We start from the raw sequence: 15,885 nt of genomic DNA, 5'->3' as shown, positions 1-15,885 counted from the left end.
CAGCCATGAAATTAAAAGACACTTATTCCTTGGAAGGAAAGTTATGACCAACCTAGATAGCATATTGGAAAGCAGAGACATTACTTTGCCAACAAAGGTCCATCTAGTCAAGGCTATGGTTTTCCCAGTGGTCGTGTATGGATGTGAGAGTTAGACTTTGAAGAAAGCTGAATGCCTAAGAATTGATGCTTTTGAACTGCGGTGTTGGAGAAGACTCTTTAGAGTCCCTTGGACTGCAAGGAAATTCAACGAGTCCATTCTAAAGGAGATCAGCCCTGAGTGTTCTTTGGAAGGAATGATGCTAAAGCTGAAACTCCAGTACTTTGGCCACCTCATGCGAAGAGTTGACTCATTGGAAAAGACCCTGATGCTGGGAGGGATTGGGGGCAGGAGGAGAAGGGGACGACAGAGGATGAGATGGCTGGATGGCATCACTGACTCACTGGACGTGAGTCTGAGTGAACTCTGGGAGTTGGTGATGGACAGGGAGGCCTGGCGTGCTGCGATTCATGAGGTTGCAAAGAGTCAGCCACAACTGAGAGACTGAACTGTACTGAACTGATGGTTCAGTAAACCAAAACACAATATTCACAACTGGCCAACAAAAAAAAACATGAAAAAGAAATCATCTAAAATATAACAAGGAACAAGAACAAAATTGGTGAAAAATTAACTCTAATAGGATTAAAGATAAATTACAACTAAATAAAAGAATCAAAGAAACTATCTTGGAAACTGATGTAACAGTTTAAGAAGGAATACAACACAAGTTTGATTCAGCTAAAATTCTAAAGAGAAGGTGAAAACAAGCAGTTTCTCAAACTCTGAAAATTCTATAACCCATTCCTTTAGCTCTCCCAATGCTAAAATAGCCTGTTCTAAGAAAAATAGGGGCATTTTAAGAAAAAAATGCCAGATTATTATACTCTGAATAATTTTTCAAAAATAGTATTTTATATCCTATATTGTTTCAGTCATATTTTTAAGCTTATTAAACTATGTATTTCCAGTGACAGAACACATATTTTAGTAGTAAAATACAGCAGTTAAATAGTACAAGGTATTTCAAAAGGGCCCAAAAGAATGTCTGAAATGTATTATCCATTCTTTCAAGGCAAGTGTTCTGGAAAGTAATTCAAATTTTGAAAGTATTTCCACCCAGCACTGTCTAAACCAAAATGACTAAACCAGAGCTTCTCCATATACTATGGGTACTATAGGTGTGGCACATTTGCTTACTTGCTCAGCTTTCCTTATATGTAAATGCTAAGTTTCTTTACTGAGGTTTCCTGCAACCTGACTCCAGATGACTGAAGCTCAATGCAGTCTTTGAATGGTTAATGGTATTTGAATGGAAACAAGATTTAGAAATGATAATTATCAGACTTTAGAAACCACATATCTATAAAATAATTTTATACAGCTTTTATGTATCTTATTGACTATCCTCCAGGAATATATAAAGGGAATACTAAAAAACTATAGAACTTCAAATTACTGTACTGGATCACAAAACTCCCCTTCAGTAATGATAAATGACTTCCACAACTGCACTGTTGTCCTATTGGACAGAAAATAAAATTAGGTGCACAGAAGCCATCTATCCCTGCTATAATATGGAGCAGCCATGATATAACAGAGGACCACTGCACTTAGAGGACCGTTTATAAACTGTATAATCCATGACCAAGTTGTTTAACTTCTCTGACTCTTAGTTCTTTCATCCTTGAAAAGTGAAAATGTTAATTGCTCAGACATGTCCAACTCTTTGTGACCCCATGGACTGTGGCCTACCAGATTCCCCTTTCCATGGAATTTGCCAGGCAAGAACCCTGGAGTGGGTAGCCATTCCCTTCTCCAGGGGATCTTCCCTATCCGGGAATCAAACTGGGGTCTCCTTGCCTGCAAGCAGATTCTTTACCTTCTGAGCCACCAGGGATGATAATGTTAATATAACTCAGACAGTGAGAATTAAAGGATAATGTACATGAAGTTATAAATTATAATGTACTATACAATCACTGAATTATTACTGGAATGCTTCTCATGGGTGGGGTTAGAAGAAGGCCCTTCCAGCCCCAACCCTACTCCCTTGATCCTTTACAATTTGAGGACAAGAGCTGGTTCATTCCTGCTACTGGGCAGAGTCACTGTGTCTGAAAGAGATACACACATCATTTTGTGTGTCTTCTTTCTTTGCGAGCCCATGACATTGAGGTATAAATTCACCCACAGCCTGCTGCTGGATACTCTGGCCACTTATCTTGCCACACAACTAACTTGTGGGAAGTTCTGATCTTGGGAGTAAGGGAGATTTCCTGAAGGCTAGCTTGGGCCATATCCAGCTTGCCTGAGCATTTGGCAGTGTATCTTTCAAGTACATCCTACCCTGGAAACTTCTGGGGACCAGTGGCTCTGTTTTATAGCAAGATTTACTTATTTTTGGATCCCTTGTTCTGCCATCATAATCTCACAAACGAGCCTCATTATGATCCCAGACAGGAAGGATGGCTACCATGTTGACAGACTTCCATGGGAGAAAGGAAAGTGCACACTGAGAAAATATATAAGCTAATCATAAATACTGCCCATCTATCTTAACCTGCTAATGGCCAACAATGTGAACTTACTGTAGAGCTCAGGGAACTCTACTCATTGCTCTGTGCTGACCTAAATGAGAAGGAAATCCACAAAAGAAGGGATATATGTATACATAAGGGCTTCCCTGGTAGCCCTGGTAAAGAATCCACTGCAATGCAGGAACTGATTCACTTCACTGTACTGTAGAAACTAACTTTAAAATATCTGCTAAGGGTTAACAATGTTCTTGGACTAAGCCCATATACATTCAGTCCCCACAAGTAAAGGATAATATTATGTACAGGCTGTCATTCACAGCCTAGCAAATGCTTCATCACAGAAACCACACAGATTGACTTAAAAATATGTGGTCTCCACCTCAGACTCAGCCACAAAAGTAAAATCATCATGAAAGTTAATCACAGGATGGGCTGAAATCTATAGTCAAAGGATCAAAAAGAAGCCTAAGTGAGAGTAAGGAGAAGGATTTAGAAATAAATAGGAACAGCTTTCAAAATCTGAAAGAAGTAATTTCATAATAAATCAAAGCATTACATACTTTCTACAATGGATCATAAAAGGTTTCACAGCCCATTAATTTATATGAGCTTAAAAGGATTTAGATCGAGTCATAAAAGCTAAATCCATGACATGTAATTAAGGGAAGCTAGGACTGGCATCAGACACCTCTAATGTTTGGAGTGTGACCTGATCACTGAGGCACTCTGCCCTCCAGTACTTGCCTCAGTGTGAAGCAGAGCCCTCAGCCAAATGGAAAGGGACCGACTGATATCCATCATGTGGAATATTCTCTTGTTGACTGAGGTAACCCTGTGTTAATAAAACTACTTGTGAAAACAAAGTGTCATTTAACATCTCTGCTTTATTGTCTAATCTGATAGCTTGGGGGGGTGGGAATTGTATTCGAATGCATCTGTCTACTCCTATCCTCCCTACCAATATGATTGGTCTTCCCACCCTTCTATCTTAAAAAGTAAAAATAAATAAAAATAATTTTTAAAAAAGCAGAACAGGCCTTTAAAAGGCTCAGATTAATCAAAAGTAGAATGCTAAAGTGCTTTTTACCTGAACTATGACAGTATGTCTCTAATGTCAGGACTTTATAAGGGTCCTGAGATAAGATCAGACGTTTTTAAATGCCATTCCCCCAAAACCTACATACAATCTCTTTCTAACACACAATGTGTTTTATGTCCTTCAGTATACAGCAATAGTCCAAAAGCTTGGAAATGCAATTATTAAATAATAAAATGAACATTTGAAATTCCTAGGAATTCAGAAATTTAATAAAAAATAGTTTTTGAAACTTTAGCTGAAATAAAAATGAGACAGTACATGGCACACATCAGATTTTTTAATAGAAATTTAGCTGCTATTATAAAGTACAAGGATGTGAAAGTGAAGTCGTTCAGTCATGTCTGACTCTTTGCGACCCCATGGACTGTAGCCTACCAGGTTCCTCCGTCCATGGGATTTTCCAGGCAAGAATACTGGAGTGGATTGCCACTTCCTTCTCCAGGAGATCTTCCCGACCCAGGGATTGAACCCGGGTCTCCCGCACTGTAGGCAGATGCTGTACCGTCTGAGCCACCAGGGAACTCTATAACCTTCCCTCATGGCAGATGAGAGTGAAAACAGAGGGCCGTTCTGGACAGCAATCTGACAGCAGTTAATTTACAATTTATGCATATATTCTCCATATATTCTGTACAGCAATCTTATTTCTGGGCATAGTGACAGACAACTTCTCACATGGGGCCACAAGAAGATGGCTATAAGGATGTTTACCTCCAAGTTGTTGGAGTAGCAAAGTGGCAGAAGTTGGCATTCAAGACTAGTAAAGTGGATAACGAAAATGAAGGCTATGAGAACACTATAAAATGGTCAGACATGATGAAACAGATTATGATGTAGCAACAAAAAAATCTCAAGAACATAATGGTGAATGAAAAGAGCAAGAAATTGCATATTTTACTGCACAGTATAAATTAGGCAGGCCTTAAAAACAAATGCACATAAAGCAACATCATTACAAGAATACACATATTTATTTTACAAATGGAATTGTTAGAAAGACATAAAATAAATACACTAAAATGAATAACTATGGAAGATGAAGGAGGATGGAATGAAGGAGAAAAGAAATAAAATAAAACAAATAAAATAGAGACTTTGTCTGGAGTAATCACAATGATAATATTGGAACAAACTACGGAATATATTTAATTTTTTACTCTATTCCCCTGGTCTAATGAGAGAAGGATTGGGAAAGACAAATACCCACTGATGTGTAGTTTCTAAAATTTGTCATTATTAAAATCAGTAAAACTCTTTGATTTGTTTACAAGGTTACCCTCACTATGAAATTATTTGTGTCCATATTTAACTAGAATTCAGTGATTTCAAAACTATATAATAACATTTACTCTAAACCCTGCTGAGACATAAGGGAGCAGAAATGGTCCATACAAACCTTAGCCTCCCAGAACTTAGAACACACACCTCAATGAGAGAGCTAGGCCAAGAGCTAATATATCCACCCCACAGATAAAAGGCACAAGAGACAACAGTGCTGACAAAGAGAGTCTCTCAAAGAGGGGCCACCGTTTTCCATTGCTCCCACTTACCAATTTCACACCTGGAAGTGAAGGCTGAATGTGAGAATGACTTTAATAGAGAGAAAATGAGGATAACTGGAAGAGGATAAGTGGAAGAAGAGGATGTTTGAACAGAGAATTTCTTAAAGCTCACTAAGCATCAGAACCATCTGAGCTGCTGGTTAAAAGTACTGATTCCTGCTCCCACCTACCCACCTGGGGTGATCCTGATTCAATAGGCTTAAGGTGAGGTCTGAGAATCTGTTTTGCTAAACCTCTCTAAGTGATTTCCATAAATAGTCAGGTTTAGACTCCATATGAAATCCCTACCCTTCATGAAGATGTCGAATATATATATTTGTACATGCATATAATGTTTTGCAGCATAAATGGGTAGGAAAAAAAGAAAGAAAAAATAGGTAGAAAAAAATCAACCACTGTTTTCCTGGGCAAATCCCTTAACCTAACTCTACCTCAAGTTTTTTTCTTCTGAAAAATAAAGAATATGGAATAGAAAATAATTCATATACCTTGCGGTTCTAAAATAACATGATTTTTGGTACTTAGTTAAGTGGGAGCGTTAAAGAAAAATTAACTCAAGGAAAAAACATCCCATCTGGTCTTACTGAAATATTGTGAAAAGCTTTTAGTTCTAAATTGGTTCCTTACATACAGCTTCCTTTTCTTTTTTATGATCTTTTTTGGTAATACTCTCTTTAAGCTCACAGATATGGAATATTTTAAAAGCATTGTTATAAATAATATAAATGCCAGATTCTGTTTTATATAAGTCAAACAAAATAGCAGTGGTACAACATACCAACATGACAAAAGTGTGTGTGATTTATTCAAGATGAAAGAACTTTTGATCTTTTTAAATGTTTAAAACCATGTCCTACTTGGTTGATAGTTGCTGACTGTATGTTGAAGACAGTTTTAGCAACTCAAAAAGTTCTGGATGATATCCACTGATGATATCAGTGATATCATCACTGATGATATCAGTGGGTCTCTGATATAGGCTGCTCCAATGATCACTTTAAATTTTTGCCTTTTCATACAGTTCATGGGGTTCTCAAGGCAAGAATGCTGAAGTGGTTTGCCATTCCCTTCTCCAGTGGACCACATTTTGTCAGAACTGTCCACCATGACCCATCCATTTTGCATGGCCCTATGGCATGGTTCATAGTTTCATTGAGTTAGACAAGGCTGTGATCCACATGATCAGTTTTGGTTAGTTTTCTGTGATGGTGGTTTTGTTCTGTCTGCTCTCTGATGAATGAGGATAAGAGGCTTGTGGAAGTTTCCTGATTGGGAGGTTCCAGCTGTGAGTAAACCTGGCTCTTGCTCTGGTGGGCAGGGCCATGCTCGGTAAATCTTTAATCCAATTTTCTGCTGACAGGCAGGGCTGTGTTCCCTCCCTGTAGTTTGGCCTAAGGCTAGGGTTAATGGCAGTAATGGGCTTCCCTTGTGGCTTAGCTGGTAAAGAATCTGCCTGCAATGCAGAAGACCTGGGTTCAATCTCTGGGTTGGGAAGATCCCCTGCAGAAGAGAAAGGCTACCCACTCCAGTATTTTGGCCTGGAGAATTCCATGGACTATATAGTCCATGGAGTCACAAAGAGTAAGACATGACTGAACAATCACAACGGTGGTAAGGCGACCTCCTTCAAAAGGATCTATGCCATCAAGCCACAGCTCCCAGGACTGTTGTATTCAGTGCCCCTGGCCTGCAGCATGCCACTGTTGACCCACACCTCTGCCAGAAACTCCTGGACACTCACAGGCACGTCTGGTTCAGTCTCTTGTAGGTCCTGGTGAGCACAAGGTTTTGTTTGTGCCCTCCCTAAGTCTGTTTCTCCAGTCCTGTGGTGTTGGACTCTTTGGAGTGCCTTGGACTGCAAGGAAATCAAACCAGTCAATCCTAAAAGAAATCAACCCTGAATATTCATTGGAAGGACTAATGCTGAAGCTCCAATACTTTGGCCATCTAATGCAAAGAACTGACTCATTAGAAAAGACCCTGATGCTGGGAAAGATTGAAGGCAGGAGGAGAAGGGGATGACAGAGGAAGAGATGGTTGAATGACATCACCGACTCGATGGACATGAGTTTGGGCAAGCTCCAGGAGATGGTGAAGGACAGGGAAGCCTGGCATGCTGTAGTCCATGGGGTAGCAAAGAGTCAGACATGACTGAGCAACTGAACAACAACAACACTGATCACTTGGCACATAGAATAGTTCATGGCCCACAGATGGTGATTAAAAAATATTTATTGAATGAATTGATAAATTCACAGCTATGCAAAAATACTTCTCTTAGCAAAAGCTCTCACCAGTGCCTCTTAAACTATATATTTCTACTGACAATTTAATCTCCTTAACATTCTAATATAATTTTTGCCCTGTAGGTTTTATGTGAGTCAATAGGTTCTCAATTCCAATCTGGGGGAGAGGGGAATTGGAATTCCAATTCCAACTATCTATCCAGAGGCAGCATCAGATTCTGCAGGTTGAACATTGAGGGTTCTGTCCCACATGACTGCCCTCCCGCTGACTTCAGGCATCAGCACAAGCCTAGGTGCTGGCTGTGCTTTTGATCCACCTAATCCAGATTGGTTCCCATAATACCAACCTTAGACTTCAGCACCAGTTATAAATCAGAGGTTCCCAAGACCTCTTCCTTTGGTTTGAATAATTTGCTAGAGCAACTCACAGAGGTCAAAGAAACATTTTACTTACCAGACTTATGGTTTATCATAAAAGGATATAACTCATAAACAGACACATGGAATAGATGCAGAGGCAAGGTAGGGGAATTCCATGCCCTTACCAGATATGCTACTCTCAGCTCTTCTACACGTTGCCCCAACTGGAAGGTCTCTGAACCTGTCCTCTGAGTTTTTATGGAAGTTTCATTTACACAGTCATAACTGATTAAATCATTGCCACTGGTACTAATTCAACCTCCAGCCCCTCTCCAGGAGACTGGGGAAAAGTTGTGCTTCTAATCACATGGTTGATTTCTCTAGCAGTCAACCCCATCCTTAGGTTAGCTAAGGGCTTTCCAAAAGTTACCTCATTAACATATCACAAGAAAAGCCAAGAATTGAGGAGCTCTGTGCCAGGAACTGGGTGGAAGACCAAATATGTATTTCTTATCACAAATCATGATATCACAGTGAGTCTAAATTTAAGTCTTTTAATCACCTTCAACATTTAGTTAAACTTTAGAAAACATTTCTGAGCTGTTCTTTTACCTACCTGCAAGTGCTACTCTTCTGCATGACGTCAGCTCGATGATACCCAGAGAGTTTGCAAAAACCGTCATTACTATAAACTACAGGCCAATCCACAATCTGGGCATTTCCCAGTAAGAAACTCGATTCTAAAGAAGAAAAAAGAAAAGAGAAGTTTTTTTAGCATCATTTAACCATGTACAAGTAATTAAAAACACAAATTCATAAAAAAAAATGTAACTGTGGTTTTTAAAGCACAAATAATAAAACATATCCTTGAAATTATTATTAGCATAGCATGACCAGCAAGTGAGATCTGCAACAAGTACGAGATTTGCATATGAACTAAAAACTCCATTGAAAAGAAGTTAGTTTACAATACTCTTGCATTCAAGTAAATACTATGCTATGAAAATAAAGTATGGTTAATATTAAATGTTAATGACTATAACAATCACAGCTAAAAACAGTTTATTAAGACTAAGGTTACAGTCACTTCTTCACAAATTGAGAATATTAAACTTAGAAGCAGAGGCAACTTTGGATAACTCCTCCAAAAAGTGTAGTAATGTAATTTTAACATGATGGGACAAATTCTTTGTACATCAGTTTTATTTACAGAAGGGCTTCCCTGGTGGCTCAGATGGTAAGGAATCTGACTGCAATGTGGGAGACCAGGGTTCGATCCCTGGGTCGGGAAGATCCCCGGGAGAAGGGAATGGCTATCCACTCCAGTATTCTTGCCTGGAGAATCCCATGAACAGAGGAGCCTGGAGGGCCACAGTCCATGGGGTTGCAAAGAATCAGACATGACTGAATGACTAACCTTTCCTTTCCTTTCCTTGATTTCAGTTCAGTTCAGTTCAGTTCAGTTGCTCAGTCGTGTCCAACTCTTTGCGACCCCATGGACTGCAGCATGCCAGGACTCCCTGTCCATCCCCAGCTCCCGGAGTTTACTCAAACTCATGTCCATTGAGTTGGTGATGCCATCCAGCCATCTCATCCTCTGTTGTCTCCTTCTCCTCCTGCCTTCAATCTTTCTCAGCATCAGGGTCTTTTCCAAGGAGTCAGTCCTTCGCATCAGGTGGCCAAAGTATTGTAGTTTTAGCTTCAGCATCAGTCCTTCCAATGAATATTCAGGACTGATTTCCTTGATTTACAGAAGTCTAACTTTAAATTTTTAAAGCTCTTTTTAAAATAAAATTATTCAAAGACATTATTTTCAACCACATGCTACAAGGAGATCAAACCAGTCAATCCTAAAGGAAATCAGTCCTGAGTATTCATTGGAAGGACTGATGCTGAAGCTGAAGCTCCAATACATTGGCCACCTGATGTGAAGAACTGATTCATTAGAAAAGACCCTGATTCTGGGAAAGACTGAAAGCAGGAGAAAAGGAAACAACAGAGGATAAGATGGTTGTATGGCATCACTGACTCATTGGGCATGAGTTTGAACAAGCTCTGGAAGTTTGATGATAGGGAAATCTGGCATTCTACATTCCATGGGGTCTCAAAGAGTCAGATACGACTGAGCAACTGAACTGACATATTTTCTGACCTCAAATTAATTTAATCAAAAGTCATCTTTTAATTATCTAGAAAAATCTAAAGCATTTGGATGTTATCCAATTCATTTCTAAACCACTGGGTCAAAGTAGAATTAAAAGAAATATAGAAGATATTTTTAATTGGATGATAATAAGTTTGTGGTATATATTTAAAGCAGTGCTTAGGGAGAAATTTCTCCTTTTAAAACTTTATTTTTAATGAAAAGTTTAAAATCAATGATCTAAACTTTTACATGGAAAAAAACTAGAAAAATAATAGCTATTAAACCAAAATTAAATAGGAGAAAATAAACATTGGAATGTTAATGAGTGAAATAAAAAACATTCAAAGAAAAATGAACTATTAAAGAAAGAATTACTGACCAATAGATGTTATGAATGTATTTGTAAAAATCCAGAAGAAAATAATGGCAAGTAGAATCTAGCAGTACATAAAAAGAAAATAGATCATAACCAAGTGGGGTTTATCTCATGAACATAATTTGATGTATCATTATAAAATCAACCAAGGTAATCCATCAACCAAATAAAAGAAAAAAGCCATATGATTATATTTCAATAAATGCAGAAAAAAAGCATTTGACAAAATTCATACTTATTCATGATTAAAAGATCTGAACAAACTAAGAATAAAAGAAAACTTCTTCAAACTGATAGAGGAGACCTACTAAAAAATCCATAGCTAACATCATTTTTAAAGCTAAAATATTGAACATTTTTCCCCCAAAATTAGGAAAAAGTCAATGATATATACTCAATATTTTATTGGATTTCCAAATAATGAAATAAAAAGAAAAGAAAGAAAAATAAAAAATACCAGAGATATAAATGTGAAAAAGATAAATGCAAATTTTATCTATTTGCAGATGATATGACTGTTTACATAGAAAATCCTAAGGCATATTCAAAATAATATCTAAAATTATTAAGTGAATTTAGCAAGGTTACCAGATATAAAGTCAATATAAAAGTATATTTTATTTCCATTAACTAACCTTAAATTGTAAAATGAAAAGCAATTTTACTTAGAATGATATAAAAAAATATAAAGTACTAAGAAATAAATTTAACAAGATACATGCAAGACCTCTAGAGTTAAAACTAAAAAAGGCTGCTCTCAAATGGCTTCAACAAATGGACTGCCATGTGAAAGAACTGAAAGACTAGATATTTTAAGACTTCAATTCTCTTCAAATTAGTCTACAGATGTAAACAGTTCCAATTAAATTACCAACAGGCTTTTCTGAAGTAACTGACAAAATAATTATAAAATATGAAAATGCAAATTATAAAAAACCCAAAATAAATTCTGAAAAAGAAGAACCAAGTTGTAGAACTATACAGCTATGGTAATTAATATAGTATGAAATTGGAGTGAGGACAAATAGATTGATGAAACAGATTAAAGAGTTCAGAGATACACATGTATACGGTCAACTGATTTTTAGCAGATGCTAAGGCAATTTCATTAATAAAAACAACTTCAATGAACTATGCTAAAACAACTGGCTATCCACAAAAGCAAAATTGAAACATGACCCCTACCTCATGCCACACACAGAAAAGTAATTTAAAACAGGTCATAGACCCAAATACAAGAGTGAAAACTAAAAAGAAAACATAGGAGATCTTTGCAACTTGAGGAGACAGAAATTTCTAAGACTCTTTCAGGGGGTGCGTGTGTGTCTGTGTGTATGTGAATGTGCACACTCCATCACATCCAACTCTTTGCAACCCCATGTCCCTCTGTCCATCGAATTTTCCAGGTAAAAATACTGGAGCAAGAATACCAGGGGATCTTCCCAATCCAGGGATCAAACCTGTGTCTCTTGAGTCTTCTGCATTGGCAAGCATATTCTTTACCACTTGCGCAACCTAGGAAGCTCAAGACTCTTAATCACCATAAAATAAAGTGCTAATAAATAAATTATTGTTTTTAGTGGCTAAGTCATGCCCAACTCTTTTGTGATCCCATAGACTGAAGCCCACCAGCCTCTTCTCTGCATGGGATTTCCCAAGCAAGAATACTGGAATGGGTTACCATTTTCTTCTCCAGAGTATCTCCCCAACCCAAGGGTTAAACCCACATCTCCTACATTGCAGGCAGATTCTTTACTATTGAGCTATCAGAATAAATAAATTAGACATTATCAAAATTAAAATCAACTGCTCATTCAAGGATACTGTCAAGTAAATGAAAAGGAAATCCACATATTGAGAGAAAATATTCACATGCTGATACCAAGACAAAAATTGTATCCAAAACAGGTCCTAAAAATCCTACCAGAGGGCAAATGACCCAGTTAACAAAATGAGCAAATGACTTGAACAGACATTTCACAGGAGAAGACATACAATGGACAATAGCACAAGAATAAGATGTTCACCATCATCATGCATTAGGGGAATACAAACTAAAAACACAATGATATATCTCTGCTCAACCACTAGAGTGGTTATAAAGGCTAATGATACAAAATGTTGACAAAAATGTGGAAAAACTGAAATTCTTTATAAAATGCTAATGAGAATATAAAATCGTATGATCACTTTGGAAAACAGTTTCAAGTAAAGTTAAATATTCAACTATGAAGGATTTACTCAAGTGAAATGAAAATATATGTTAATAAAAAGACTTGAAATTTGTTCACATCAGATTTATTCATAATAGCCAAAAATCGAAAACAATGCAAATGTCCATCAACAAAAGAATGGATTAAAAATGGTGGTATATTCCTACAAGACACTACCCAGCTGTACAGTGGAATGAATTACTGATCATGCTTCACTTTAGTCACTCAGTCATGTCCGACTCTTTGTAACCCCAAAGACTGCAGCACGCCAGGCCTCCCTGTCCATCAACAACTCATGGAATCCACCCAAACTCATGTCCATTGAGTCAGTGATGCCATCCTACCATCTCACCCTCTGTCATCCCCTTCTTTGCCTGCCCTCAATCTTTCCCAGCATCAGGGTGTTTTCAAATGAGTCAGCTCTTCGCATCAGGTGGCCAAAATATTGGAGTTTCAGCTTCAACCATCAGTCCTTCCAATGAACACCCAGGACTGATCTCCTTTAGGATGGACTGGTTGGCTCTCCTTGCAGTCCAAGCGACTCTCAAGAGTCTTCTCCAACACCACAGTTCAAAAGCATCAATTCTTCAGCACTCAGCTTCCTTTATAGTCCAACTCTCACATCCATACATGACCACTAGAAGAACCATAGCCTTGTCTAGACAGACCTTTGTTGACAAAGTAATGTCTCTGCTTTTTAATATGCTGTCTAGGTTGGTCATAACTTTCCTTCCAAGGAGTTAAGTGTCTTTAATTTCATGGCTGCAATTACCATCTGCAGTGATTTTGGAGCCCAGAAAAATAAAGTCAGCCACTGTTCCCACTGTTTCCCCATCTATTTGCCATGAAGTGATGGGACCAGATGCCATGATCTTCGTTTTCTGAATGTTGAGCTTTAAGCCAACTTTTTCACTCTCCTCTTTCACTTCATCAAGAGGCTCTTTAGTTCCTCTTCACTTTCTGCCATAAGGGTGGTGTCATCTGCATATCTGAGGTTATTCATATTTCTCCCTGCAATCTTGATTCCAGCCTGTGCTTCATCCAGCCCAGCGTTTCTCATGATGAAATTACTGGTAGATTGCAACAATAAAAATTAATCTGAAAAACATTATGTGGAGCTAGTGGTAAAGAACCTGCCTGCCAATGCAGGAGACATAAGAAACATGGGTTTGATCCCTGGGTCAAGAAGATCCCCTGGAGGACAGCATGGCAAGCCACTCCAGTACTCCTGCCTGGAGGATCCCATGGACAAAGGAACCTGGCCAGCAATGGTCCATGGGGTTGCAAAGAGTTGGACACAACTGAAGTGACTTAATACACACATACACATGTGTTTTCCCTCCTTCTCCATACTGATAGATTGGAACACTGCAAATTCATCTGAAAAACATTATGATGACTAAAAGAAGTCAGAAACTATGATTTCATTCAAATGAAGTTTAAATATTGTCAGGTTAATATATGGTGATAGGGATCAGAGCAATGATTTCTGAGGGAGGCAGATGGAAGAGGGACTGACAGGAAAGATGCAAAAAGAACGTTATGGAGAAGGTCGTTTTCTCTTTATAGAGATATAAATAATTGAGGTATATACATACATTTGTCAAAACTAATTGAACTGAACCCAAGATCTGTATCTTTCACTTCAAATAAAGTAGACCTCAAAGTTCAAAGAAAACACAAGGAGCACAAAGGGCCAGAGGATCACACGTTTTAGGCACCAGCGTCATGTAAGCTGTCCTCTAGCAGAGCGACTTCACTTTCACTTTTCACTTTGATGCATTGGAGAAGGAAATGGCAACCCACTCCAGTGCTCTTGCCTGGAGAATCCCAGGGATGGGGGAGCCCGGTGGGCTGCCGTCTATGGGGTCGCACAGAGTCAGACACGACTGAAGTGACTTAGCAGCAGCAGCAGCAGCTGTAAGAATGGTAATACTACCTTTCTCTGATACATATAGTGATTAGAGACTAAAATAAGCTTATTTCTATATACATGCTTCATAAAATATAAATTCTTCTATAAATATATAATATTTTCATTTATATATAGCATCAATTATAAAGACTTGTAATATGATCACCTAAAATTAACCTCTTTCCCCTTTTAGCCCAGGCCAGTCCTAGACAGTTTATCCTAATTCACATGCTCCCCACTTCATGACTAGGTTAGCTGTGGCAGTGCATACAGCTTGTTATACAAGGTCTCCCTCTCTCAACTCATCCTGACATTCAGGATGATTTTCAAACTAACATTCATTTGTCCTCCCTCAAACCCTGCCTCCTTCCTACTACTCTTCATTCATATCAAATCTCACAACTGCTTATATCATTGGGTCCTATTCCAGACTTACAAAGTCCTCTGAAATAAGCTTCAGCCTCTCTGCCTGTACAAACATATTTCTCATTACTCCTAAAGACCATACTTTATGTCAGTTTTCCTCATTATGTCACCAAAAGATAATCATCCATGATGCCCTCTGTCCACATGAAATACTTTTTCTCTATCCCTTTGCCTATCAAAATGTTTAAAAACCAGTTCAACTATCCATTCTCTATGGCACAGTTAGTGGTTACCAGTCAACCCACATTTTCTGGCTATCAGTATATGTGCCCAAACCTTCACAGGACAAACTTTCCATAAAAGTTGTCTGTTCTCACGGGCTCTTTCTTCTCAGCTCCTGTTCACTCAACTCACTTCTATCTGGCTATGTCCTCACCACTCAAAGACAGCCTAGGTCACCAATTACTGAGAGGGTAAAGGTAGCAAGGCCAAATGGAGGAAATAGTCTGCAAGTGTCAGAAATTTTTCTCTCTCTTAAGGGGCAGGAGGAAACAAACTAGCAATATTTTTTTCCTTCTCTATACAAATTAAAAAGGAGGTTTCTCTTAAAATACTGTGTTGCTATAATGACACCTGGTTTCACCTGAAGTTAACTATTCTCAAACCTTGAGATAACCAATGCATTTTTCTTATGGAAATATTTGTCTTAAGCTATGCTAATGTGCTATGCATTTACCCCAAACTCTGTCTTCAAGTCGGTTCTGCCTCATGGCTCAGAACCTACTTGACAAAACAGTATGTTATACTCAGATATTGTTCCCCTAATCTATGTAATCTCCTGATGAAAGTGAAAGTGGAGAGTGAAAAAGTTGGCTTAAAGCTCAACATTCAGAAAACGAAGATCATGGCATCTGGTCCCATCACTTCATGGCAAATAGATGGGGAAACAGTGGGAACAATGGCTGACTTTATTTTTCTGGGCTCCAAAATCACTGCAAATGGTGACTGCAGCCATGAAATTAA

At 38.2% G+C, this 15,885-nt stretch overlaps 1 protein-coding gene across 1 annotated transcript in view; it reads right to left on the bottom strand.

Moving 5' to 3' along the window:
- KCNH5 (potassium voltage-gated channel, subfamily H (eag-related), member 5) overlaps nt 1-15,885 on the bottom strand; it is a gene marked incomplete at its 3' end in the record, with an annotated part of 232,481 nt that overhangs the window by 192,626 nt on the left and 23,970 nt on the right. The window contains exon 2 of the mRNA XM_010846828.1: nt 8,463-8,586. Coding sequence (XP_010845130.1) covers nt 8,463-8,586 — 124 coding nt within the window. The remainder of the gene's footprint in view (nt 1-8,462; nt 8,587-15,885) is intronic.

Source organism: Bison bison, unplaced genomic scaffold, assembly GCF_000754665.1.
Source record: "Bison bison bison isolate TAMUID 2011002044 unplaced genomic scaffold, Bison_UMD1.0 scf7180017864239, whole genome shotgun sequence".
Lineage (NCBI taxonomy): Eukaryota > Metazoa > Chordata > Mammalia > Artiodactyla > Bovidae > Bison > Bison bison.
This window is presented reverse-complemented; position numbering and strand designations above follow the sequence as displayed.